The sequence below is a fragment of the Macadamia integrifolia genome, chromosome 7 (assembly GCF_013358625.1).
Source record: "Macadamia integrifolia cultivar HAES 741 chromosome 7, SCU_Mint_v3, whole genome shotgun sequence".
In the NCBI taxonomy this organism is placed as follows: domain Eukaryota; kingdom Viridiplantae; phylum Streptophyta; class Magnoliopsida; order Proteales; family Proteaceae; genus Macadamia; species Macadamia integrifolia.
The window spans coordinates 12,348,034-12,375,731 of record NC_056563.1 but is presented as its reverse complement, the minus strand read 5'-3'; the positions used below and the strand labels follow the sequence as shown (position 1 = coordinate 12,375,731).

At 37.7% G+C, this 27,698-nt stretch overlaps 1 protein-coding gene across 4 annotated transcripts; it reads right to left on the bottom strand.

Moving 5' to 3' along the window:
• Positions 1 to 14,378: 14,378 nt before the first annotated feature.
• LOC122084644 lies at positions 14,379 to 26,204 on the bottom strand. 4 transcript variants are annotated; one of them, XM_042653053.1, is made up of 12 exons: positions 25,987 to 26,204; positions 25,337 to 25,514; positions 25,109 to 25,275; positions 19,522 to 19,729; positions 19,411 to 19,451; positions 19,222 to 19,302; positions 18,683 to 18,815; positions 18,434 to 18,600; positions 16,459 to 16,738; positions 16,211 to 16,371; positions 14,734 to 14,902; positions 14,379 to 14,566 (listed from the first exon to the last, which is right to left on the bottom strand). In XM_042653053.1, the coding sequence occupies exons 1-11, from the start codon at positions 26,036 to 26,038 to the stop codon at positions 14,739 to 14,741; spliced, it is 1,632 nt and encodes a 543-aa protein (XP_042508987.1). In that variant the 5' UTR covers positions 26,039 to 26,204; the 3' UTR covers positions 14,379 to 14,566; positions 14,734 to 14,738. The 4 variants fall into 4 exon arrangements, with proteins under 4 accessions (XP_042508987.1, XP_042508986.1, XP_042508988.1 ...); XM_042653052.1 differs by lacking the exon at positions 14,379 to 14,566 and having other exon boundaries at positions 14,595 to 14,902; XM_042653054.1 differs by lacking the exon at positions 14,379 to 14,566 and having other exon boundaries at positions 14,595 to 14,902; positions 25,337 to 25,511.
• Between the last annotated feature and the right edge of the window lie 1,494 nt (positions 26,205 to 27,698).

The following is a 27,698-nucleotide window of genomic DNA, read 5'->3' as shown; positions in this document are numbered from 1 at the left end:
AAAAAAAAAAAAAAAAAAAAGAAGAAGAAGAGAGAAACGAGAAGAGAATAGATGGAGAGGGGGCTGGTGGTTTCAGGTTTGGAAGGAAGAAAAGAAGGAAAAGGATGAGGGGTTCGGTGGTTAGGTTCCGCCAAGGCAAGAAAAGGGTTGATGAAGAGAGAAGAAGAGTTGGGAGATGGCTCGGCCAAGGTAAGAAAAGGGTTAGAGAGGGGAATTAGGAAGTTTCAGGTTTATGTTTTAGCAAGAAGAGAAGCGGTTCGTTGGGTTCAGCTACAAAGAAAGAGAGGGGCGGCTGGAGAAGAAAGAAGGATGAGAACAAGGAGAACAAGGAGATGGGATTAGGTCAAGGGTCTGGATCCTAATCTAACAGTCCAAATTAAAAGAAAATTTAACAATTAAAACGAAATCAATGAACCTACCTAAACCCAAAATTGATGCAAAATTATAACAAACCAAGAAAACCTAAGTAAACTTATTAAATCAGATTAAATCAATTTGAAATTAATTAAACATAATTGAACCTAAGTAAACCTTAGTTAATCTAATTGAACCCAATTAAACTTTAGTTAATATAATTGAACCTAAATTAATTTAATTGAACCAAATAGATATAATTAATTGAATTGAATCAAATTACACCTAAATGAACCAATTAAATTAACACTGAACCGATGTAATTAAATCTATATACGAACCACGCATTAATAAATTAGAACCCAATCTATTAAATAAGTACAACTAGTTCAAAATTGCCATTGGGAGAAGAAAGTTACCTTAAACCCGGTTTTAATCAAGAAAAAATGGGAGATAACCTTTGTGCTTCAATCCTCAAGTCAAATCGAATCAGAATAGATATCTCGGCTCAAGGAAGGATTAATATGTTAAACTTTTGGAATTGAAGAATATTTAGTTTTAAAGGTAAGAGGTTAGCCAAAACTTTGATGAAGCCATCCTCTCTCCCAATTTCTCAATTTTTCTCTTTCCTTTTGGAAGAGGGGAATGGCTATATTTATAGCCTTGGGATCGGAGACAATCCTCTCTTGTTTCCATTGTGGGACTAAAAAGCTGGAGAGGATTATCCAAAAATGATTGCTTTTGGACAAAGGATGTTGGGCACCACATAGCACTTCCACGTTGCTTGAAATGGAATCTAAGACCGACCTTTGGAGTCAACTTTCATGGATTATATCTTTCAAACCGTTAGTTGGAATTCGACGCATAATATGTCGTTGAAAAATTCGTACCGAGCACTATCCAATGATGTGAGACATGAATGCGATCTTGACTAAAAACCTTTGCGAAAATACGCGTAAATTAGGGACCCAAATCATGTAGTAAAAGGGGGAATTGGCCACCGATTCGCATCATTCTCGCATGAAAGTGTAGTGTCCGACTTGAGGGGACAAGCGACACTAATCTACAACATCAAAATTCCCTTTTTGAAAACATTTCTCTTGGAAGTTTATAGGGGCAAAATGATCATTTTCTACCCTAAGCTTGAAAATTCTCTAAATCTAAAATGTCCAACATGTAATTCTTCTTGTGTCATCATCCCCGAGGGGTGACAAAATTAGGTGATACTTTCAAGTATTTTTGCTTATTGAGGTTGATTATTTTCAGTGTTGATTCTATTCCTTCTAGATTTTCATACCTTTTGTCTAATAAGTACTTCTATCGATGATTCAACAATTTTAAATGCTTCGGTCACCTATTCTTGCTGCCCATTCAAGATTTTGTTGAATGATTTCCTTGTTATAATGAACTGTCAATTGTTTCTTCTTTATAGTGAACTTATCATTTAATACACAGGTAAGTGATAACCATATATTATTGATTGAAATTTTTTACTAGAATTGAACTGAATTTTGGCTTTAAGATGTGTAATCTTTTGTTTTTTGGCAGCCTATTTATTGTGATTTTCCTTAAATAATGATTTAATTGCCCATCAGTAACTTGAACCAGATGCTGCTCAGAGAATTTAAAGATCTAACCTACTAATGAGGTCAGAGTTTTGCCATGGGTTGCTTTGACTCTGAATAACTATACTAGAATTATTCTTATGGCAGGGACACTGTACACTATTCCAAGAGATATTGTGCTATGTTGATTGGTTTAATTTCTTAGTGAGTTGCTCCTAGGTTTTAGTAGTGTCTCATCTCAATGAGTTGCTCCTAACTTATTTGCCACTCTTCTTTCCCTCCTTTTACTATTTTCTGTTATGAAACACTTCTTTATTTGTATTGAACTTTCTAATTTCCTCTTTTCCATCTTAAAAGGTCAGGTTTGAGGTTGAGAATTGGTACATTGGCAGGGCATATTGAAGATTTGGGTTTGCGAACTTAGAAGAAAAAACTGTATTATTTTTCTGCCTCCTGCTCTTTAAAGGTCAAGTTTAAATGTTGTAAATATCTTTATTATATTATCGTTACTAGGTTAATGTTCTTACAATTACAGAATTGACGCCATTTCTTGATTAAGAGTGGCTCTCACTCAGAAGTGTGATAATGGATGGGGCTGAGAATGTGTGGGAGCTACTAGTTCAAGAAGGAGCTTGGAGCCTTGGATGTGTTCCTGGGGAGATTTCTTTTAGCTACTTGGGGATCCTTATTGTGGCACTTCTAATTCCACTATGGTGTGGAACAGTGTATTGACAAGGACTGCTTGGTTGGAAGAGAAGATGTGTATCTAATGAGGGAATAATAATACTGATTCAAAATTCTCTATCTAACGATCTAGTGTATACGATGTCCTCATATAAGGCTTCTATTTTGGTCAGCAACAAGGTTTTGAGAAAGGTGGAGCCTTCTCTTTGGCCTCAGCGTGGGAAGAGATAAAAAGCAAAAAGGCGTCTGTTTCTTGGTTTTCCATTCTCTGGAAAGCTCTTCTACAGCCACGGTAGGTAGTATTTGGATGGAGGTTAGCCCATGGTAGACTCCCTATAGATGACCAAGTGTGCAAAAAGGGGATTGCAATGCCTTTGAGATGTGTGTTATGTGAAAAGGCGGAAGAATCTAGTTTTCACCTTTTTATTCACTGTGAGTATATCCAAGCCCTGTGAAATATGTTCTGTGATCTATTTGGTGTCAGATGGCAACACTTCACAAGAATGGAAGATTTATTTAGCTGGTGGAAACGTAAAGCAAAATCCGTCACATTCTCAAGAGTATGGCTTAGTGGCGCAGTGTTAATTCCTTATGCAGTTTGGATGGAGAGGAATATGAGAATCCACGAGGGTACCTATTGGCATCACAGGCAGCGTTTTGCTATGATTAAAGGAGAGATAGGCATGATTTCGATAGTGCACCTTGGGAAGAACTTGTCCGTAGCTGATTTGATGTGTGTCAGGAGAGTGGGAATTCCCCGTGTAATTGGCAAGCAAAGAGAAATTTTTGAAGTTTGATTGTGTCTCCCCCCTCAGAACTGGATTAAGCTAAATACTGATGGGTGCTCACTAGGGAATCTTGGAAAGGCTGGAGCTGGCAGCGTGTTTAGAAATTACAAGGGCGAACCTTTGCTGAATTTCAGAAATTTTGTTGGTGTAAAATCTAACTTTGAAGCTGAATTCTTAGCTCTCATTACCGGCCTTGAACATGCAAAAAACTCTTGTATCCAAAACCTTTGGATCGAGTGTGACTCTGCTGCTGTGGTGTTCTTATTCTCCAAAGGGCTGGTTCCATGGTTTATTCAGCAAAGATGGAGGGGCGTTCTCTCTTATTTGGGCTCAATTTCTTGGAAAGTCACTCATTGCTACCGCGAAGCAAATGTGGTAGCTGATTTCTTAAAAACAGCAGCAAGATTTGAATCAAATTCCCCTGTCGAGGCCTGGCCCCTTCTCACCTCCAGGGAGCTGGAATTGGATGCGGCCCAACGGCCAAGATTCCGATTCACTTAGTTATTTTTTAAAGTTTTTTTTTGGGTTGTTAGTCTAAGGTCTGAGGTCCTCTCCTGCTGATGGCAATGCCGAAGGTGGGGTTGATTTCACTTCCTTAGTCTAAGTCTTGTTGAGTTTATCATTCCTCTTGTATATTCTTTCTTTCTATTAATTCAATGATCTTTAGCGAAAAAAAGAAATTGATGAAACTCATTGTGGGAGATATCGAGCCTCAAGAGGTGTTAATTAGTGCAGCAAAAATAAAAGGTTGGGGGTTTCAAGTTTCATTATTTAAGATGAATATTGCATTTCCTGTAAAGTGGTTGTGGAGTTTATTGTTGAAGGAGAACCCCCAAACTAATTAACAGATAATAGAAACTCTGAAGTGAACAAACATGGTTGCCCATCAACCAAAAGGAAGAGAACCCTTTTCTCTAAGAGGAGTGAATAGCACTCCAGAGTTTGATTGCAATCAAGTATCTATAGACTAAAATTCTTAAACCAAGTTTCCTAAACCTTTGCAAGCCCTTCTTAAAATAAATTAGAATTTATAAACATCCAAAATCTAGAGATAGCGATTTGACGCCCTTATAAGCTAATGACTGAAAACCAGGTTAAGTCAAAACTCATGCCCTGGCCCATAAAGTTCCATTTCCATGGAAGCACATCCAAAACTAAAAGCCCCTAACTACAACAGGGAGTGTTGCTGCAAATAGTTGTGGGCTTTGATGATTGAGAATTCATTCCAGAATGCTAAGGTGTCCTCATGGGTGTTGTGTATAAGAAAAAAAACAATAAAGAAAATAGGAAATGGCATTATTCTTTTATGATCAATATATCATAACAGGCAGGAAAAGGAAATCAAGTTAGTTTATGGGAGGACAGGTGGTTAGGAGGAAAGTCTAAGAAATGTTGTTGGAGAATATATAAGGTGGCCATGGATAAGTAGGTTTTGGAGTGAGAAATGGTAGGTTTTCTGGATTCCACAATTCATGCACCTAATCATATATTTCTTCATGCCTAAGTCCTTTTCCGCCTTGCTGTTTACAAAGGCCAATTTTAAAGTATATATGCTTAAAATGTCTTGATGATATTATTGTTCCTAGGTGTTACAATTTTATTTGCAACATTATCCTATCCTTGACATGCTTAAGTATTACTAGGACCCAACTACAGTTCTTCCATTTCTTAATATAGAAATGATTAAGCAACTGGATGACTTTGGATTCTTAGCCAATGTTTCTTTAAGGTATCTATAGCTCTAGAACACTGCATGCCTCTATTGGTTGCTTGGAGCACCAAATTGCAAGTAGGAAATACCAAAAGTATGAAACTTTTGCCTAAAGATATATGCAATATTACAAAGAAAATTTTTCCTAAAGATATCTTCTTTTAAGTGGCAAATGATAGAGAATTTTAAGTTGTAACTTTACATAGAAGCAAATGTCAGTGATTGTATGCATGTGTTTGAAAGTGTGTTTGTATAGCATATAGGTATTTGGTTTGTGTAAGGACTCTAAATCCTTGTGTTTGTGATACAAAACCACATATCTAAATTCATCATGAAGGATCCATGAGACATGAAGCTGGGTAAGCACAATTCATTCTGGATTACAATAATGAATTTCTAGTCACAATCAAAATTGTGATGGAAAAACTCTATTTGGTTCTACATATGAAAATATAAATGTCTTCTTTCTTTTGTTTATTTTGAAATGGAAATTCCATTTTGCTTCTTTTCCCCATAACCATGACAATTTTGTCTTTGCTTATGCCTCTAAACTGTAAATAGGGTAATGAAAACTATTTTCCTTATGAGTTCAAAATGAGAATACAGTTTATAATTTGGTTTTGTTCCATGAGCATCATCTTTACATTACTTGAAAATTGGCTCCGTTCAAATCTCTACATATTCTCTATTTCTTAGGGGGAAAAAAAAACTTTCCAATTGAGAAACCTACTTTTTCTTTTTCTTTTTTCTTTTCTGAAATGAGTAACTTCTATTCCTTGAATCATTGTGGTCTTCAATCCAATGTTAGAAATCTGACTCTTAAATTTGTAGTTCTGTTGTTACAGATTTCTCTCTGTTCAAGGTGTAGTGGGAATGTTAAAGGAGTCTAATATTTTTTTCTTTTTAGTATCTTCAAGGTCCTGGCAGCCTACTGTGCCCTCACGGGAATAGAAATTTTGCACCTTTAGTTGGTTTTATTCCATGGGGAATACTCTTGGAAGCCAAGAAGTTAATGTAATTCTATGAGACTCTGCTTCATTGGATTGATTCAGTCCGTGAAGAGGCATTCAACTATGCAAAGAATTGGTTTTGGGCAGAGATCAACGGCCTTCGCTACGGCATTTCCTTGCCTGTGACACAGATATCTACACTGATGAAATTGACTGACTGGAACTTTGATATTGATCCTGAACTGTTGTTACAACAAGTATGCCATGTTTGTAGTCCCACTTGTGTAGCTTGATTCGGACTTCTCTCTTGCTTTCTTGTGTTCCCTCTCTAAGCCAATCCTCACCTCATTTTGAGCTACCCTATTGTACTTAATAAACTATGTGACCTCTTTGTCGTGTTCAAGTTAGCCTCTACTAGCCCTACAAACAACTACAACAACCATTGTTACCCTATTTAGAGCAAGATCTGGTTCCTCTTGATGAAAATGACAAAGAGGGGAGGGGGATTCTAGGCTTATTGGTGATTCCCTCTTATTAAATCTGCCAGTTCCATGCTCTAGATGGGGTGATGTGGATGAGGATCCAGTTAAAACCTTTGTAAACAATCCTTGGGATCATGAATCTACCTAGGAAACAATACAAGGTCAGGATCCTCTATCGTATGACACAGCGTGTAGCGCAGTCCAAGGACTTAAGATGGCTTGAGTGTTATAATTTTACATGATTACGCTTGACAACAGTAGAGGTGGCTTATGTTGGCAATTTAAAGTTTAAAAGCTAAATTAAGTATCTAACCCTACTTTGAACTGATACACTACTATAGATATAAGGGCATTTAAAAGAAAATAAATTAGGTTACAAATTTTTAATTTACATTTAGACATACCCATGTTTACAACTCACTTTCTCATATTCATCTAAATTAACGGATTTAAATCATTCTAAACTACATAATAGATTGGAGTGGAACTTTTTGGAAGGAATTCTTACAAAATTGGGTTAAATTGCTCATGCAATGTGTATCCACCATTTCCTACTCATTTTTTTATATTAATGGAGTTCAGAAGAATATCTTTTTCCCTAGTAGCCAGGAAGTTGCAACTAGTCGTCCCTTATTGATGGGCCTATCAATGTAGGCATGTTACAAGGGACAAAAGACAAGAGTCCCCAAATTACCCACTCCCTATTTGTTGATGATTGTGTTTTTCATGGAAGCACTTGATTAGTTCCGTACATAATCTTAAAAGCCAATTGTATACTTATTGTGTGCAGCCTAAGGTCAAGAAATTAATTTGCAAAAGTTAGTTGCAAGTTTTAGTGTAAAATTGTAGGTATAAGGAGCTTGAGAAAACTGGATAGATATTTCGGATTGCCCTCTCAGATAGGGAGGATATATATTAAGAAAAAAAAAAAAAGGCTTTTCAAGAAGTAAAAGATAAAATAATTAGAAGGATGTCTAGGTGGAAGGAAAAGCTATTATCTCTGACAGGAAGAGAGGTCCTTGTTAAAACAATATTTGAATCTAATATTGGTGGGATGAGAAAGTGCCCATTTACGTTTTGTTCCCACCACCTCATCTCTTTCTCTCATCTTCTCTACTTCATCTTCCTTCCTCTCTTTCATCTTCTTCCCTCATCTTTAACCTTAGTATTCCTTATTTCTAACTCTACCATGATATAATCGTATTCCACATTTAATCCAGCCAAAAAATTGTAGACCCGAATTTTATCAACATGCTTACGATAGGCAGTAATGTCAGTAGCATTGGTCGGTTGATGATTGCCATGGTGATCAAGCTCCTGCCACAAACTACAAAGCTCCGTATAACATTGAGTTGATAATTCCTTATGGCTTGTGTCATGAATGTTCCTCCGTAATTCATACACCTGGACATCATTCCCAAGTTGTCCATCTCAGACTCTCAACCCCTGATGGTTTTTCCGGGTTGTTTTACTGACAAATTTTAAGGTAAATTTTCCATCAAATTTTTCGGAATTAGGGGATGAAGACCAGATTAGGTATCGATCACAGATCTTGCAGAATCTTCAAGATAGTAATCTTATGGAAGAATGACAACCAAACTGAGATGTATAGAGAACAGTAATTTCTATGCTAAACCTTTCCATGTAATCTGAGCTTCATTTGTACAGAAGTTAGTAGACAACAAGAAACAATTAACACTAAGTGGTGGTTGGGAATGTCAATAACAGAAAACATCAAATGACATATATGGTTCAGGTATCTAATCAAGACAATACATGAGAGATAATCTACAATAACCAAGAAGTAAGTAGTATCAGGGTTAGACAAAGGGGTAAAGTGGGAGAAAGAGATACAAAAGCTTAAGCATACCTGACATAGCTCGCGAAAGATCTAATTGGAGTTTGATTCGTTCAAGCTCTGAAGCAAGAACCGAATCTAGTTCAAAACCGTCGAAGAGAAAGGAAGCATGACGGGAGAGAATGATTGATTGCTGGGTGGATGCGGAATTTTATCTGGACTAGAGAGACGGATTCTCAAAAAAAAATCACTGTTAAGTGGGACATTTGTTGCAGTCCAAAGGAGGAAGGGGGTTTGGGCCTGAGAAGAAAGCGAGATTTGAACAAATCCATGCTTTGCAACCTAGCATGGAAAATAAAGCATGAGGATTTATTTGTTTTTAAATTCTAAGGGCCCGCTTCCTGAAGGAAAATGGCTCTCCTAGACAAGGCTACAGGGGTTCATCAATCTGGCTAGGTGTTAGGAAGGTTTGGAGTATAATCATTGACAATGAGCGATGGATGGTTGGGAATGGGAAGAAGATCAACTTCTGGAGTAACAGATGGGTGGATGGTCGCTCGGTGCAGGATCGAGCTAGTATGGAGCCTAGTGAGGACCACACACTAACAGGGAAGATGGATAGATTTATCACCAATCTTCAGTTGAATATGCCTAATGTCCAATCTTAGACAATGAAAGAAATCTTTATGCGGATAAAAAATATTAAAATTCCACAGTATGATTGCAATGGCAGATGCTTCTAGATGGGATCTCTGGATGGCTCTTTCTCAGTCAAGTCATCTTTCTTCTCCTATTAAGAAGATCTAGGCTGCAGCTACTATGTAAAAAGTATTCTTCACAGAGTTGACTCAACCAGGGCCAACTCAGTGGGTCGGCTTTCTCCTGTTTTGGAAGGAAATCAAAAGAGCATTCTCAGCAATCTCCTTATAATGGAGAGCGTGAGAATGGTATCAATCCTTCCGTGAATAACTCTCCCCAGTTTCCTAATGTGGAGGAAGGAGAGATTCAAATCGATTTGGACTCTACCAATTCAAATCTCCCCAATTTAAGAAAGAATGGATTGGCGCAAGAGGATGTGGATATGGATAATGATGTGAGTCATAATGATGTGGACTTGTCTAGCTCTGAGACCGGCTCAGAGTATGGGTCTTTCTCCGACCAAGATGACGTGGAGGACGGTGAATTGAACCAGAATGGGAACCCGCCTGTCTCTAGAAGAGTGCAAAAATAGAAGCAGGACGATGTGACACACCCTCTCCCCATGGACCTTGTGGGTCTTTCCTCACATCCCAAGAGGACGGGAATGGCTTTAGGTTTTTGTTGTGGGACTTTGGTAGGTAGGGGAGGCCGATCTTCCTCCAATAGGGACCCTCAGCCCCTAATCGAGCTCCAATGAGTAGGAGGGAAACAGCGATGTTGGGAGTTGTGGTACTGGATGATGCAGTTGCTGCTCTCGAGAAAGGCACAGAAGTGAAAGAAAAAAGGGGAAGAAAGAAAAAAGGGGAAGAAAGAAAAACCAGAGTGGTCAGGCTTCAAAACCTGACAAAGGTGGTCATAAAAATTATTAACCATGCGTGTTTTGTTCTGGAACATTCGGGGTGTCCGAAAGGCCTTTGAAATCTCTTCTCAGAGAATCTTCCCCAGAGATTTTATGTGTGGCTGAACCGATGGTTGAGGTCAGTAGCTTTCTTTCATTATTTTTTGATAAATTGGGTTATGCGGCTGAGGTGATTCCCAATAATTGCCAGGATAGGGTGCCCAATATCTGGGTTATTTGGAAGCGAGGTATGGCTCGTCCTTCCCTGGTCTCAATGTCAGACCAACAACTCACTGTTGAAATTGATTGGATGGGTAAAAGAGTTCTCATGTCTTTTATTCATGCCAATTGTTTAAAAATTGAGCGAAGAACTCTCTGGTCTGATCTTGCATTGGTTTCTACTACTTCTTCTCCATGGTTAGTTATTGGTGACTTTAATGCCACTCTGATGTCTCATGAGCAAAGAGGGCCAGGTAATTTTAATTTGGGGTCGGCAGCAGAGTTCCAGGCTATGGTTGATACGTGTATGCTCCGTCCCTGCCCCTCTCAAGGAAAAAAATACACTTGGTCGAATAACCGTAAAAAAGCTAATGTGCTTGCTGTCCTGGACTAGAGTTTTTATAATGAACAGTGGATTGATGAGTTCAAGAATGTTTCCTAGCGGGCTTTCACATGTTTTGCTTCGGATCACTCTCCTCTTTTGATTCAGTCTTCTACTGTTCCAAAGCCTCCCAACATCCCATTTCGCTTCCATAGCTTCTGGATGGAGGACAACGGTTTTCTCCTAGTGGTGGCAAATGTTTGGTCCTAGTTTTTCAGTGGAAATCCAATTTTTAGATTAGCCCAAAAGCTAAAATTTGTAAAAAGAGTTGTCAAGGCTTGGGAAAAAGGGGCTTTCCCTACTCTAAATGAGGAGGTGGATAAGGCTATGTTAAATCTAAAAAGAGTGCAGGATTCTATTGCTGAATCTGAAATGACCGATGCTCTTTTTAATGAAGAGGCCAACGCAAAACTTGCTCTCTTGAATGCCTCAAAGTTGCATGAGAAAATGTGGTCTGAGAAAGCAAAGATCAAATCGTTGAAGAATGGGGATTGGAACTCAAAATTTTTCCATCTCTCGGTTAAAATTAGAAGATAAAAAAATCTGATTAGCTCTCTACGGCATGAGGATGGTTCTCAGATTTCGGATCATCAGGATTTGGCCAATTATATAGTCAACTATTATGAGAATTTTCATTCTCATACTCCGATATCTCCTCATCATGAGTTGCTCAACCAGATCCCAAAAATCTTATCTGATGACGATATTTTTTCTGGATGCCATTCCTACCAAAGAGGAAATCAAGCAGGCGGTGTGGGACCTTGATGCAGATAGTTCTCCAAGGCCGGATGGCTTGTCAGGTCAGCTTTTTAGAAGGTGTTGGAACATTGTGGAGAAGGACTTTTGTGGAGCAATTTTTTTATTTTTTCCTGGTAGGAAAGATCCCTAAAGGGGTCAATAATTGCTTCCTCACCTTGACCCCTAAAATTAATGGTGCATCATCCTCAGATAAATTTCAACCCATTTGTATGGGGAATTTTTTTTGTAAGGTTTTATCAAAAATTTCTTCCACTAGATTAAACTCTCTTGTCCCAAGATTAATTTTTGCAGAGCAGGGTGCTTTTCAGAAGGGTAAAATCATCTCGACAAATATTGGCCTAGCATCCGAGCTAGCTAATTTGATGCACTCTGCAGTAAGAGATGGCGGTATGGGCTTAAAGCTGGATGTGCAAAAGGCTTATAATTCCCTTTCTTTGGAATTTCTATTTGTCATGTTAGAAAATTTTGGCTTCTTCCCATAGTGGATTAACAAGGTTCACTGGCTGCTTTTTTCAACAAGGATTTCTATCTTATTGAATGGAGGTCCAGTGGGATTCTTTGGGGTTGGTTGTGGTTTGAGATAAGGGGACATCATCTCTCCTATTTTGTTCATTTTGGCCTAGGAAGTGCTATGCAAAGGCCTCAAGAATATAATTGTGGAAGGTAAGATGAAGTCTCTCTCGGGTCTAAGAGGTGTTGTTATCCCCTCTCATCTACTTTTCGCAGATGACATTTTCATTTTTATGAATGGTTCTGCCACTTATGTTAATCAGCTCCATGCCTTCTTATCCAAGTATCAAGAGTTTTCCGGTCAGAAGATAAACTTGGAGAAAAGCAAGGTATTTTTGGGAAAATTGCTCCTCATAGAAGACAATTTATTATTGAGTATTTGGGAGTGGCAGTGGCTACCCTTCCCACCAAATACCTCGGGGGTGGAGATCTTTAAAGGAAAAGTGAAAAATTCCCACCTTCTTCCTCTTCTGGATAAGATTAAAGGTAGACTTGCAGGATGGAAAGGGAAACTCCTATCTATGGCTGGGAGGGTGGGGCTTGTCAAGTCAGTCATTTCTGGCATTCCAATCTATAACTTCTCTGTCTGTTGGTGGCTTGAAGGATCGATGAAGTTGGTGGAGCGTTGGATGTGAAATTTTGTTTGGTCAGGGGATATGGAGGTCTCGAAAAAGATTGTGATTAAATGGGATAAGGTGTGTAAACCAAAAAAAGAAGGTGGTTTGGGTATCAGAAGATTGTGAGAAGTGAACTTTGCTTGTTTGTGCAAATTGGCGTGGCAGATTAAGCATGAAGACTCCATCATGAGCAGATTCTTCAAGGAACGATTTATTAATGTTGATGGTTCGTTGAAAATAGGATATAAATCCTCCTCCATATGGGCTGGCTTGAAGAAGGTGTGGAGTTTTGTTTCCGAACATGAGCAATGGATTGTAGGTAATGGGGAGAAAATCAATTTCTCGCTGGATCGGTGGTTGGACTCGAAGTCCATTGCACAGCTCTCCAATCTGGATCAATCCCTTTTCTCTGGGACAAAGGTGAAAGTTGCAGATTTTACTGATAATTCCTCTTGGGATTTCCTTCCAGTCGACACTTTTTTCCTTGCTCAAAAGTGGGACCAAGGAAAAAATATTCTCATCCAGAATGTAAAAGACTCTTGTGTTTGGCGGTTATTCTCTTCAGGTGTTTTCTCTATAAAATCAGCTTGGGAAGAATATAGGGAGAAACAACCAAAAAGTAGTTGGTATTCTCTTATTTCGTGTTTTGGTCTTCAGCCAAGACAAGCTACTTTTGCTTGGCGAATGAAATAGAATAAATTGCCAACTGATAACAAAGTTTGTAGAAGAGGAATTCCCTTGTATCTCAGTGTTCGCTATGTGGCAAAGAGGAGGAGTCACTGGTCCATATTTTCTACAAATGTGAATTTTCTTCTAGCATATGGAGAGATTTTTGCTTTGGTTTTGATGTGCAATGGCCTCCCTTTGTGGATGTGGGTAATCTCTGTGCGTGGTGGAAACAAACTGCTAGAAAGTGTTATTTTAAAAGAGTGTGGCTAAGTGGATTCTCCCTTCTTCCATATTTCATATGGCAGGTAAGGAATGCAAGATGATTTGAGGAAAAATATGTAAAAGCTAAACACTGTTTTGCAATGGTAAAGAGTGAGATCAGCCTCCAGGAGATGGCGGCTTTTGGTTCCCCCCTCCCTTTCGAGGTGCTTCTTTGTGCTAGATGGCTGGGTATTTCTAGAATTCCCTACAAACCCAGGGAGATCTTAGAAGTCTTCTGGTGTCCTCCCCCTCCAGGATGGGTAAAGCTTAACTCTGATGGGTGCTCTCTGGGGAACCCAGGAAAGGCAGGGGTTGGTGGCATGCTTTGGAATGATAAAGCTGAGGTGATGCAATCTTTCAGACAATTTTTGGGAGTGCATACAAACTTTGAAGCTGAAGTTCTAGCAGTTATTTATAGTATGGAAATGGCTAGAGCGATGAGTGTTACCCATTTGGGTTGAGTGTGACTCAGTGGCTGTGGTTCTACTTATTTCTATATGGAAAGTCCCGTGGTATGTGCTTCAGAGGTGGATGAGTTTAGGTCCTCACCTACAGTCCATAACCTGGAAGATTATTCATTGCCTGCGTGAAGCTAACCCGGTGGCTGATTTCTTTGCAAAGTCTGCTGCAAAATTTGAAGTGTCTTCTTCTGTTGTTTCTTTTCCTGCGCTTGTTGCCATGGAGTTAGATGTTGATAGGCACAATCTGCCTAGATACCGTTTTAAATAATAGTGTTTTGTTTCTTTGTTTTTTATTTGGATTGGTTGGGTTTTAGCTTTGATTTCTTCTCTGCTGATGGCAATGCCAAAGGTGGATTAGTCTTCAACTAATTCCAAACAGCTTGTACCTTTTCCCTATACATTCTTTCTTTTTTCTCTTCATTTTTAATACATATGATCTTCTAGCGAAAAAAAAAATAGAAGGTCCATGTGTGTGTGGTTAGAGTTGTTCTAAGCGATCTTCATTATATGTCTTGCATTTCTCCTGTTAAGATCAAAACAATGAAAGATCTTCTGATCTCTATCGACAACCTAAGCCTGCTGAGAGCTGCCCCGAAGCAAAAAAAAAAAAAAAAAGAAATCAAGGAGAACCTTCAAAAATGTATTTTCACTTCAATTTTCCATCCATGTTTTAACCATTTCCTTGTGTATCGATCTTTAGTACAATAGATATTTTAAAAGCACATTTCCGATCTAATAAGCGATGATAAACAATGCCAATACTTTAAACCTTGGGTGTCATTGCTGTAATGATGAGCACCTGTGCATCACTACAGCTACCTGAGAAAATGGAAATAAGTAATCTTAGTTGTTGCAAGATTCACTTTTGTGTCATGAGCATTACTAATTCAGTTTCAACTAAGTCTGCAGGAAGAGTGATTCTGAAAAAGCTATCCTATATAACAGGAAAAAAAAATGGATCAAATAGATTCTTTCACTCAAGATACCGATACTAAAAATTGCGAAAAATTTCAATTGATCCAATGATTGTGAACTTTGCTGAAATGATGCAAGTATCTTCCACAAGGAATCCTTTGGATGGATCAGAAAACACACAAAGTGGCATGAACTTCGGATAACCACAACCCTTTCCTTCGACTGGATACCAATAAGTAGCTGCAAGATTATCAGAAGATATATAAATTGTTAAGGAAAATCTAATCCAACATTGATTAACAAGACATAACATAGACTACCTGGTAAATGAATGTCTAACAACCAGATTATAGCTACACCTCACTTGAGTATTGGGACACGGGTTTTATAAGCATTTTTGTTACTCTTTAGATTGATTTATGTCAATTAGAAAAAGCCATTCAATGCCTCAAAATGACCAAGCAGGAAAGACAGTTTCCAACCAACATAAATGGATGAATCTCCGGCCTTAATATCCTACAACTCAGTGGTCTGAGTAATCCACATCCGCGTGTGGATGCCTCGATTCCATGGTCAGATTTCCAAGGGCACTTACCTATTGATTCCTGTGTAATGGTGTGTGATGGTGGCTTTGATATATCCATTTCTAGGGCTGCTTGGGCAGCTTTTATCTTCAAGGTTTAACGTATCAGTATCGGGTATCATATCAGAATGGTGATTTTAAAAGACATATCGTACCGGAGAGATGCAAGATACATTAAATACGTAAGAAAACGGTCAAGAAACATATGGAAAATGCTTAGGATATTCTGAAAAATACATTTTTGAAGCATATAACACTATAAATAAGTTTGAAGCATAAAAGACTATAAATAAGAACTATCTAAAATAATCATGGATAAAAAAGAGGACAAAGTACAATGAGACTAGTGCATTCAAGGTACCATATAGTATCTCATATCGGTACCATAAGATATGATACATATCGGTTAGTACCAGCGGGATGTGGAAGGATGCTAAAAACCATGCTTATCTTTCTAAATGGCCACTATATCTACATTTCCGAGGTCAAAGTGTTCTCGAAGAGATCTAGCAAGCAAGAGGATTAGGGCTCACTTACGTCATCATCTGAACTGATTGCGAAGAGATAGGCTCTTAAAGTAGGGTGAAGATCACTAGCTGTGGGAGACGTTTTCCTTTTGTTGGATATATTTGAGGGATTTTTTGACTCGTGTCATAGAAAAGAAAACAGAAGGATGGTTAAAATTTTCTGACCAGTTGGATAGGGTAGCTAGAACTGAACATTTTATGAACTCTGTTTATCCTAAAATTCCGTTTTTCTTGCTTTAATGAAGTTAGATTTTCAATTAAAAAACAAAAAAAGAAGAAGAAGAAGAAGACTAAGCAGGCTATTTGCCCATATGCCCTGAGATTCCGCTTGGGCAAATGCACCATGTCAATCAATAATAAGGAATAGGTTCCTCTGACTATTTCTACATAAAATGGCATTTTAAAGTTCCAAAGATATCAAATAAGTTTGGAATTTACCACATTTGCCAATGCCATTGCCATTTGACTGGTCAATCACTTTCAAGGAATAACGAACATATGGTCCTTGGATAAGAGGGCTTGAACTACCCGAACGACAAAAGAGAGAAATATAGTTTCCCAGACCTACTCCACATCCTCCAGGATAGAAATGGAGAGTCCTGCATACAGAAGATTAGGAAGGTCAGTAGAATAAATGAGCAAACTAAAAATTCAATTAATATGGTATTAGCATACTCAGCAAGTACCATTTGTGATATCCAGAACCAAATGGTTCACTTTTACAGCTTTCTTTTATCTGTGAAATTTTTTCTATCTTCCACCTATATTCAGTAGTAACCCCTTCTGTTATCATCTGCAAGCATTCACCTTTCCCTGAACATCTCTCCCTACAAACGAAAACAGTAGCTCCAAAGATGCAGGAATCTTTAACTAGAAATCCACAAGATGGGTCACTAAAGGTTTCCAGTGACATGAACTCATCAACTCGCCATTTGGTATTCGGTTCGTCAAACGTTGCATTTGTTTCTGTATTGATGGCACGGAATCAATTCAATTTATACATAGCAATGTTCAGCATAAAAATTAAATGTGTTAATGATCAACAGGCTAAAACCAAATAGATTAGTCAAGCATATTGGCTGGATGGGTTTTCATGCAGTACAAGACCAGCCTCAAGAGAGAAAGCCAGCCCTACTAGCCCTCATGATTTGGCTAAAGTCAGGCTCATACTTGAGTGTTTCATTAGCCCACAATATATCTATTTTCCATGTTATTCTTTTCCTATTTGGTTTTAGCTATTAGAGGTTTCTATTTTCCTGGTTGTAAGCTACTTGGTAGCCAAGATTTCTACTTTGTAATGACAACTAAATTAATAAATAGAAGAGGTAGGGAGAACTCTAAATGATTTTGGCAACATATATTGATATTGTGTCTTCTACATTGAAGCAACAGCTCCTATGGTAAAGTAGCAGCAACCAATGAATCCTTGGAATCGTTGGTGGTGAACCGAATCAATCCTTCCCTCTATACCATTTTCTCCTCTCTTGTTCTTCCATCCATTGATTCAGTCAGTTTTCGACAGGTAATCTCCTTCCTACCATGGACATAGTCTAGGTATTTTCTCACTATAGTCTTTTAATCCTAGTTTCTGCCCTATTATACCTATCAACTAACAAGGTTTTCTGAAGGTTTCCATCACATAACCACCCCCACAGTTTCTGTTTCCTTCACTTTCTTTTCTGTTTTAAGCTGTAACTTAGCAACCATCGATCTCAGGTTTTTTAGTGCTCATCTCTTTCTTTCCTTCCATCCCCTATTGTTCTAAACTTCTAATACAAGTTTATCACTGTTTTACAAACTGGTTTGCAGGAATTCTACTAATACAAGTTTCACTGTTTTTGATGTTACTAATTCTGGCTGCAGAGGCTGCAGGGGCTGCAGGGATTCAATATAACATTTTACTTAATCCAGCAATAGGATTGACTTCATTTTTTGATATGTTTTCCCGCAATCCAGCAATAGGATTGACTTCATCTTTTGATATGTTTTCCTGCCTGATATTATTACACTTGACCAGATTTTGAGTCATCTGACCCATGGATTGGGAGTTATTAAGTTCTCTTGAGTTGCTAAACTCTGTTGAAATAAAGTTTCTATTTTCCGTTATGCCTTGTTACAGAAAATTCAACCATTGGATCAGCTTGATATTTCGAGGAATGTAATAGCATGGTGAGGGGTCTATTTGATAAAAATCTCAGCCCCATAAGACCATTAGATTCTGAAACATTTGACTTTCTATATTTCTACCATATTGTTTGTTTGTTTGGATTGCTGTGTTTCTGTCCTCCTTTGGTCATTGTGTTCTCTTAATATTACCTTATGTACCTAGAACACATCAGTTTTGTTTAACCCTGACATGCTAACAAGATACAGAATATAATTTAGGGGAGAGAGGGAAAGTACCAAAATTTAGAATTTTGCAGACAAAATATTAACTATGAAATCTCTTCAAGTAAATTAGTGCTATATATATATATATATATACTCGTATGTAAGTTATTCAAGTAAGGCCTTCAATTGAAGAATGGCGGAGCAGAATTTGTCTAAACAAAAACAAATATTTGGAATATGCCCCCAGCGGAGGGGTTGAGGGTGGGAACTTCAACAAGGAACAATCAGTTTTAGCCATGATGGGCGGCAAAGCTCCATGTTTTAAAATACCTTGAAGTATCAAATACCGGCCTTGAATTTGGTCAAATACAAATAAACGAAAAACTGCTTCAATCGCCCAACCAGGCTGGAGGGATCTAGTTTCCTCAATGCCCAAGTGGAGAGACAGATAATGTACTTTCTGCTGCTTGTTTTTATTCAGAGAGAGAGACATCTTCCTGCATGTGAGCCCACAAAGATACGTGTATACATGTTTAGAAATATGGTTTTGAGGATGAAGATGAGGAGGAAAGAAGTTACCAGTTATAGCCACCAGCACAGAAAACCTTGGAGTCGCATCTAATTTTAGGAAGCTTACAAAGTTGTGAAAAAGATTTAATTTTAAATGTGTAGTGCATTGGCATATCATCTCTCATTGGTTTCATTGGAACTCCTGCCAAGAAAAAACAGTGGAAATCTGTTAATTTCGTACCAACAAAATAAAATTCGAAAGATTATTAACCATGTGTTGAATCATATGTTAAGACGCCTTACAACATCAGAACAAGGAGATACAGAATCAAAAGACCATCAAAAAATTTGTCCAAACTAATGCTAGTATGGTGCTTGCTATCCTAGAAGTGAAGACGGAGTGGGATCGCAAGTTACTTTGTGTTATTAAGAAAGTGTGCAAGAAGGAAGAATCTGTGTTGGAAAAGTCCAACATAGAAAAGGCAACTTTGAATTGAGCTGGTATTTGGTACTAGCCCAACCGTAAAACAGAAAAGTTGGCAGGTCCTTAAAACTCGGAACCTTGAGAACTCTTGTCTGTATTGATGATTTACTTTCAATTCACCCACCTATTTTTGAAGAAGGAAAGGTAGTATCATATGTAGCAGACTTTCCCATAGGTACACCATAGGCTGATTTCATTATAGGCTCTGTCCACACAAATCCATTAAATTCAGTCAACATAAACTGAATGCTATACCAGATGAAAATACAAATATCATGCATTTTGAACCAGCTAAGGCTGTTGCAAAGAATACCCTTAACTTCATGGTGCCCTTTACTAAACAATCTGACGATCCTGCAACATTTAAATGTCAAAAAGCTAATTGAGGAGGCATAAATAATAAAATAAGGGCAGTAACACATACCATTTATAATAAGATCCAGATCCCCTTGAAAGACATAAACATTCACTTTGTCCTGTTCTACTCTCTCCAATAATAAATACCTCTGCCCCGAACACACATGTATCATTTACAAGATATCCGTAAGACTGGTTCTTGAACACACTGAGTGGGATGAACTCATCAGATCCCCATTCAGTTTTCATCGCATGAAAACGCTTCCCTTGGGTTTCTGTATTTAAGAGATGAATACAATTTGGAATTTAATATGTGATTACAAGAGAAATTTTAGAGTACTAAAGGATCAAATTTTCAAGAAATCAAATGGTATTGATTAAGTCAGAAGGACTGAACCTTTGTGAGTTTGATTGTCCAAGAATGAATAGTGATAAAAACAGACATATTAATAATTATTACTTTCTGTTGTTGCTTAATCTGGTTATTTTCTTTTGCTGTTCTGAGATCAATCTACCTTCATTGATATCAGTTCTCAGTTCTGGAGAGCTTGCTTCAAGTGGCACTCTTCTTTGATGTGGAATCCCACCATTGGATTGGTTTCAATTTCTGTTATTCTTTTCTCTCGATTGAATAGAGTAATCCATTCCATTCAGAGGTACATCTGATATCCTGATGTTGTGTTATTTAATTTTATTTGATTTTGATCACTAATTATTCATTGCAGTTATGGTTTATTACTGTGTTTCTGATCCTAAACCTTTAGGCTTCTAGAAACCCATCTCTAGATCATTGCTATCCTCTTTATAATAATCTGGCATCAAGATTGTTTTCAACGATCAGTATTCATTAGCACATAAAGCATTTGTCTTTCTAATATTTTAAACTCGAAATGGTTTAACGGACTAGATGATGTTGACCGTATGTATAGTGAGTAGAGCAATAAAAATTGCGTATCAAACATTTCAAACATGTAGTTAAACTTGTTTATACTCAACTTTGGTCAATCCAGATATCAAAATTTCTTTTGTTTACTTTTTTCCCATTTTGGCAGAAGCTGTTCTCTGTTCACAAAGTGTTGATCTTTTGGCTAATAAAAGCGGAAAAAATATAAGTGATGACCTTGTGACCCTCCATCACTCTGCAGATTTCAACAGAGACAGGAGGAGGTTTTCTAACACAATTTGTAGTGGAGACATTGGTGTTGATTGGGTTTTAAAATTTGTATAAGATTCTACCAGAATAGGCAGGAACTATAGAGAGTTCGGAGTGCCCATTCTCCACGATTTGGAAGGGCCTCCTAATGTAGTACTGTAATTGAATGATCAAAAGAGTACCATAATACAAGATCTTTTCTAAGAGAATAAATTCATGGTATGGACAAAACACAGCAAAAATCAGATGGATAGACAGGGCTGAAACTCAAATAGAATTTAGCCAATTAGTATTAGAACAGCTTATGAAAATTACAGATCAGTCTAATTGACAGATCTACATCACCTCTTTCCTATATGCTGGCCCTAGAGGAGAAGAATCTTGTTCCCCTTCGAGAGTGAATGGATTTGGATGACATGTCCTTTAGTGGTAAGTTAGTTTCTGATCATGAGGATAAGTTTTCTTTTGGTGCCACACTATATCACATTTGGATGGAACACAATCTTAGAACATGGACTTCCAAATCAAGATTTTTCCAGCAGATTTGGGACACTATACTCTTTGATGTCAGAAAAAAGTTGTCCATGGCCCCCTCCAGATGTGCTGACTCTCTCCTAGAAATAGCTCATAGTTGCCTCTTCGGATGTCCCCCACATGTTCAAGTATGGTTGAGGCCTTGTTTTGCTATAATTTCATCTTCTTCTTTTTTTTTTTTTTTTTTTTTTTCGTGGGGGTGGCGTATCTCTTTCCCCTTTTTCTAATGAGTGAATTAGTCTAATGGAAGATCTTTTCTTCTTGAATGTGAAGGTAATCAATGGATCATAAGCAATTGTTAAGAAGGACTGGGGAAGCATGTACGTTGTCACACTCCCTGCCTTTCAAAAGTGCCTAGAGGATGGGCCAGACACAACAAGCGACAACCCAGGACTAGGTTCCCCCCACCGGCAGGGGGACCAGGATATGGCCATCTCGAGGCACATCGTGACCTACAGGAAACACCAGCGAGACCCAGGAAGGCAACCCCATTGGGAGTCAGGGGATCCATAGTACCTGCAGCCTCTTGGACTTCATAGTCATAATTTTTTAAAGCGGAGGTAAGGTATCTCTTTTCTGAAAAGGAAAAAAGTAGAGTGGAGATGAATTTCAGAAGATATGATAATTTTCCTTTTTGAGTGTTATTTTATTTCCATTTCAGTATATGGATTTAAGATTAGCTGTGATAGACCTTATTAAAGTGTTAAATTATTGCAGCCACCCGACATATCATAAATAGATGATATACATATGTTGAAAGACTATGAACTTTAGTTCTTTATTTTTCATTTATGAGTGTTTTGTCCATTGCGTTTGGATTATATGGTGAATTTATAGATTTTATTATTACCTAGTTAAAAAATTGGTGAGTTATTGGTTATGGAATGAGATTGCTGATCTTAGCCCTTGCAGGTGTGGGTTATATATAAGAATTTATGAATTATTAAGAAAAGGAAGAAGCAAATCTTCAGAGGACTGGTGTTGTCAGATACATACTCAGGAATCTCTTCATGGTAGGAATAGAAAATTTTCGAAGTGAATCTTTGATTGGTATCTAATGGATTCTTGTAGGAATTCAGAAGCAATTTTTGCCAGAGATCTAATTTTCCTTAATAAATTGTTACAGAGTTTTATCACTGGTGAAGACTAAAGTATTTGACCCATGAGTAGATTTTTGGAATTTGGGTAAAAGCAGTCATTTGTGATTGGTTGTCAAACAAGATAACTTGGACAGGAACTAAACAAACAATTGAAAGGTTTCTTTGAAAACCTATAAAGAAAATTTGAAACCTTCTTCTTATTATTGTCAGTTGATGATATTTTAAGCTTCTAGAAGAGAAATTCTCTTGAAATTTATTTTGAGCGACTTTTCAATGGTGGGCTTCTGCGATAAGCATATTGTTGAGAAAAGCAGTTGTATTGCACTAAAAGAAAGGGTTAATGGGTTAATGGGAATCTAATATCCTAACAGAATAGTTTTAATAGTAGATCAGAAAAGTAGGATCACAGGAAAAAGGAATGAAAACAAGAAATAAAAAATTATCAGCAGTAAAGAGTTTAACAGAACAAATCAAACTGAAACTTCAGTCAATGGATCTATCCAGTCAACAGATCAGCCTACAAATTTATATCAAGAAATGATGATTGGATTGTGAGATCTGGACCAAACCTACTGCAAATAAGAATATTTGAAACTGAGAACAGAACTGTTGAAAATTAATTAATAGCACCAGAAATCAAATCATAAAATCTTGGAAGCTATTAGAATGCAGAATAATGGATCAGAACTGATCTAAACAGGAAAAGGCAGAACCGGAAATAAGAACAAAACATAGCAGAGATTGATTAGAGGAATTAGAATTTAAAACAATACTACGAAAATAGCTAAACCAGAGAGTTGTTAGCACAACAAGTAATCAATAGCAGAGATTAATGACAGAAGCAAAATCTGAAACTGAGAAAACAAAGAACAGTGTAAATGCAAGATTTAAGAGGTACATCTGAATAAATTCTTTGTTAACAGTAGAAGTAGAAGAATGGATAGCCTCACCCAGAACCACGAGGTTAACAGTTCTGAATCCACTGAAGTAACTTAATTCCACAGGAAACAAAATCAGAAAATTGTATGTTTAAACCCTTCAAATTGTGGGGTGGGCCTATGGTCAGTACACTAATTTATAACTACTCCAACCAAAAAAAAAAATCTTTATTAGAGCTCTGACATCATCTAACCAAGAGGAAAACTATAAACTGACTTGAAAGAACTAACAACCAATAAGAAAAAGATAGTCAATGTTAGCGAAATAAAAAATTTCTAAACCAAGATGAGCATTATCATTAAATAAATAAAAAAAAAATGCAGTAAGGAACCACATCATGGTTCCACTAACAGCAGATTAACACTGTAAAAGTTTCATGGGGCTTCAAGTAAACTTTTCAAACTATTGGGGTGTGAAGCAATCTGGCCATAGTACGGGGGGTGTCGAAGTAATTAACCCAAAAAAAAAATCTAGATTATGATGTCACAGTCAGTTTTTAGAATATATTTTCTTCTCTTTTCTCTGATATTAATGCTTTGGAATTTAATTTCTTCATCAAGGATGTTGTGAGTCAAATTGGACACATTTGTTGTAAGATCAGCCAGCAGCCAGAAAGATTGTGAGTGCTCAACTTCCACCAGTCTGTGGGTTACATCACCAATTGGATATAGACACATGGATCAATTGGTCCCATCACCTGAACCCAGAATTAGCCTGGGCGGTTTCTATTGACCACACAAAAATATCTTTCCACAAAGAACAAGATTCTGCCAAGGTGTTAGCTTCAACAAGTGCATTAAGGAACCACATCATGGTAGTTAATGGTGCAAGAAAAGAAACTGTTATAAAGATGGAATGGAATCCCCATGGCATTATTCATGCTGTTAAACAAATTTTGGTTTCAGCAACAAAACAAATATGAATCTGAGGTAAAAGTGCCTGAAACACAGATTGGGTGTGGCCAAGAGTCGAAAAATGCCCGAGCAAAATCTCACGATATGGTGGGGTTTCAGAAACCGAAACCATTAGAGTCTGAGGAACCTAAGGAGCCCTCAAGTAAATTTCTAGAGATAGGTCATCAGATTGGTCTGTCCTATCACGGTGGTGAAGACTTAGCCAAGATGCTATTCAACAGTAACGAAAAAAAAAAGAAGAAAAATCAGAAGATAGATCAAATAAGAACCCCACAATGGTGCAGAAACAAAAAATGCTTACAGTGATCCTTGTCTTATGATGCTGAAAATCCCACTCGCAAAACAAAGGGGCAGTTCTCATATCAAAAAGAACATTACTAGTGTGGTCTTGGAATATAAGGCAGATGAGACATGGTAAATGGCCCACCTTGTCAGAAATTTCTTCTTCTACTTCAAATGGAAGATGTTGATTTTCCATTTAAACTGATGCAAGGAGGATGTTTCCATCAAAACTGTAGTTTTCTCTGTCCATTAGGTTAGAACAGCACAGAGACAAACTTGTTACAGGATTTGAATAAAAAATTGCGGTTTCTTTGGGAAATCTATTAGTATGTGTGTTTTGGAGCGATGTGCTTAATATTTAGAAGGCATAGTACTTGATTCAGAATCACATAAATATAATTTGAGGGTATCCTAATATCTGTAATTCCTTAAAGTGATCTATTCTGGTTTAGCTTATATTGGCCTAGTTTCTTGTGGTAAGCAACAGGCCTTAAACAGGGACTGGGGTTTCTTACCCCTCAGTTCTTCTTTCCCTCTGAATAACATTCCAAAAAAAGGAAACTCATTCCTAACATACGGGAAATTATGAACATGAGAGAACTGAGCTGTTTGTTTCAGCCATCCAATTCTCTAGTTGACAAATACAATTAGATCATAAATGATTTTTAAGACATTTGTGGTTTGATGTTTGTGAATAGGTTGCTGATAGCAGACTTGCGTGGAAGAAGTTACCTTCAAGCATCAGATATCGGCCTCGAACTTGGTCGAATGAAAATAAGCGAAAAACCGCCTGGACCTCCCAACCTAGGGGAAGATTAGTATCATTTCGTATTCGCAAGTAGAGTGACAAGTGATGACCTTTCCCCTTGTCATTCCCATTTGGGTAGAGAACCAATTCCCTGCACTTGTAAATGTCAAGTAATCCAATTTTGAAGGAGAAGAGAGTAAGAAGAACCTCACCATTTGTAACCACCCGCATGGAATGTCTGCGAATAACATCTTTTACCAAACCGCTCTGAAAACAGTGAAAATTTAGTGATTTTGAAAGTGTAGTGAGTCGGTGGTTCATCTCTTGTTGATCTAGAGAGATCTCCTGGAAATCCCAAACCCCATGAGTCGGTTGCATTCATTGTTCCTACTACCCAAAAAAAAACACTGAAGCAATTAGAAGAAACAGCATTGATCATACAAATATGTTGTGTTATTATTTTCAATTTTTTAGAGGCACAAACAAGAGGCCAGCAACTAAATAACCATACAAGGCCCAAAACAGAGCAGAAAAATCTAATCTTTGAACAGAAGATCTCAGTTTAACTAAACATGTTCCAAATGGGTTAAAAAAGCAAGAACTACCAGACATTCTTCATCAAAGAAATCCATCAATTTTTCCAACTTATTCCAAAGTATATTTCTCGTCGAACCAAAAGAATGCTCTGTTACCCATTCCCCTTAACAAAAAAACACTAAATTTCCTCAATAATCAGCAAAATCCCACTTGTACTCCTGGTAGTTTTACCCATCACAAAGTCCTACATTTGATCAATTGCTAACGATCCTATCAAGATAAAATTATAGAAAAGATGAACAATCAAGAGAAGAAAGATACTCACCATCAGTGTTGCAGATGACCTTATCATCATCCTCTGGCCTCGTCTTCTCCATGGCTTTGATTCAGGGCAGTTATTTTTCTTGGTTACACTAATGTTGTTAGAAAAGAGGGAGTGGAGGAGGGTAGAAGAGCGAGCACGCATGAAGAAAGGAAAGACGTGTGAAGCACGGTAGTTAGTAGCTTTTCTATATTGGTGGAACTGGTGTTTGGGTCGTAATGAAAAGCTTCTTCAGCCCCTTTCTATTGAGTTAGTAGCTTTTTTATATTACTAAACATGGGAAACTGAGCTACGTCATACTTCCATGATTGCTAAGCTAACGGTTACTGTTATCTATAAATACGGATTACGGAGGTTAATTCTATTAGGAGTCTTGACTCGTCAGTAAAAGCTCTGTATCTGGTAGAAGGATCAGGTCATCCATAGAAACCAGTTTCCCATAAATAGATGGGAGAGGGTGGTTCCTTGGATTGGAGGGTGGCTACCACAAGTGTGGGCCAATGAGAGTACATATTGGAAGGGAAAGAGAAAGAAGAAAAAAATTAGGGGAGATGGTTTCTCCATATGCTTGAATGCATTTAATGATTTTGCCTTCTTCAAATGAGCTTGATTACTCCATTTAAGCTTGTTGGTTGCAAGTGAATATACATAGATTGAAGACCAATCCAAGAAAGAAAAGAGGATAATAAAGGGGATTGCATTTGAGTCATTTCCACTAGGGGTGTCAATTCCAAACCCACATCGATAGGCCCAACTAAGCCCGACACGTTTATGGCCCGATCTAGACCGGCCCGAAGCCTGACACATTTATTAATAGTACGCGGTGTAGCCACCTAGCCCGACGGGCGTCCGACCGGTCCGACACATTTACAAGCCTGCTTTGAACCGACTCTCTAAGCCCGACCCCTTTAATGCAACTTGTTTTTTTTTTTTTTTTTTTTAAAACACTATTTGTATTTAATCCTAAGGGTATGTGATATGTTCAATTGATGTGGTAGTAATTATTAGATGAACATCAATCTTTTTTATGCATAGTTTAATTGATTTGAACTCATTAAACTTGGGTTATTAGGCACAGTTTAATAGATTTGAGTTTCGTGGGTTAAAGATCAAGTACTTTAGTAATTTAGTTACTTTACGCATCTTTGGCTTAATTCATTTTAACTATTGGATCTTTTTCTTTGTTATGCCCATCTTTGCCTCATTCTTTTGGTATTCCTCTTTAAGCACATTTAATGGAACAATTTTAAAGAGGATCATTTAAAGCCTTTTTAAAGTTATATAAGTCTATAGCCCATTTAAGGCCTAATTAATGCCCGTTTATGATAGCCCGATTAAAGTTCGAGACCGATCGGCGCGATTATTAACCGTACCATGTCCTCCAAAGCTAGGCCCGTTTACTTAAACGGGTATTTACGGTGCAAGGCTTCCAAGTGGTCAAGCCCGATTAGGCTCGACCGAGACCGGCCCAGCCAGACCGATTGACACCTCTAATTTCTACCACCATTCTTATCTTCCATCAAGCTCCATTGAAGGTCAAAGAAGCGTGTTGAAGATGCAAGAGTGCCTTTGTATTGTGAAGAAGAAGGTAAATAATAACAAGAGGATGCTCCCAAGAGTTTGAACCCTAGAACCCCATTACTTCCATATTTCACTTGTGAATCTTAGCATACAAGGGAAGGATTAATGTTGAGCATTAAAGAACTCATTTAAAG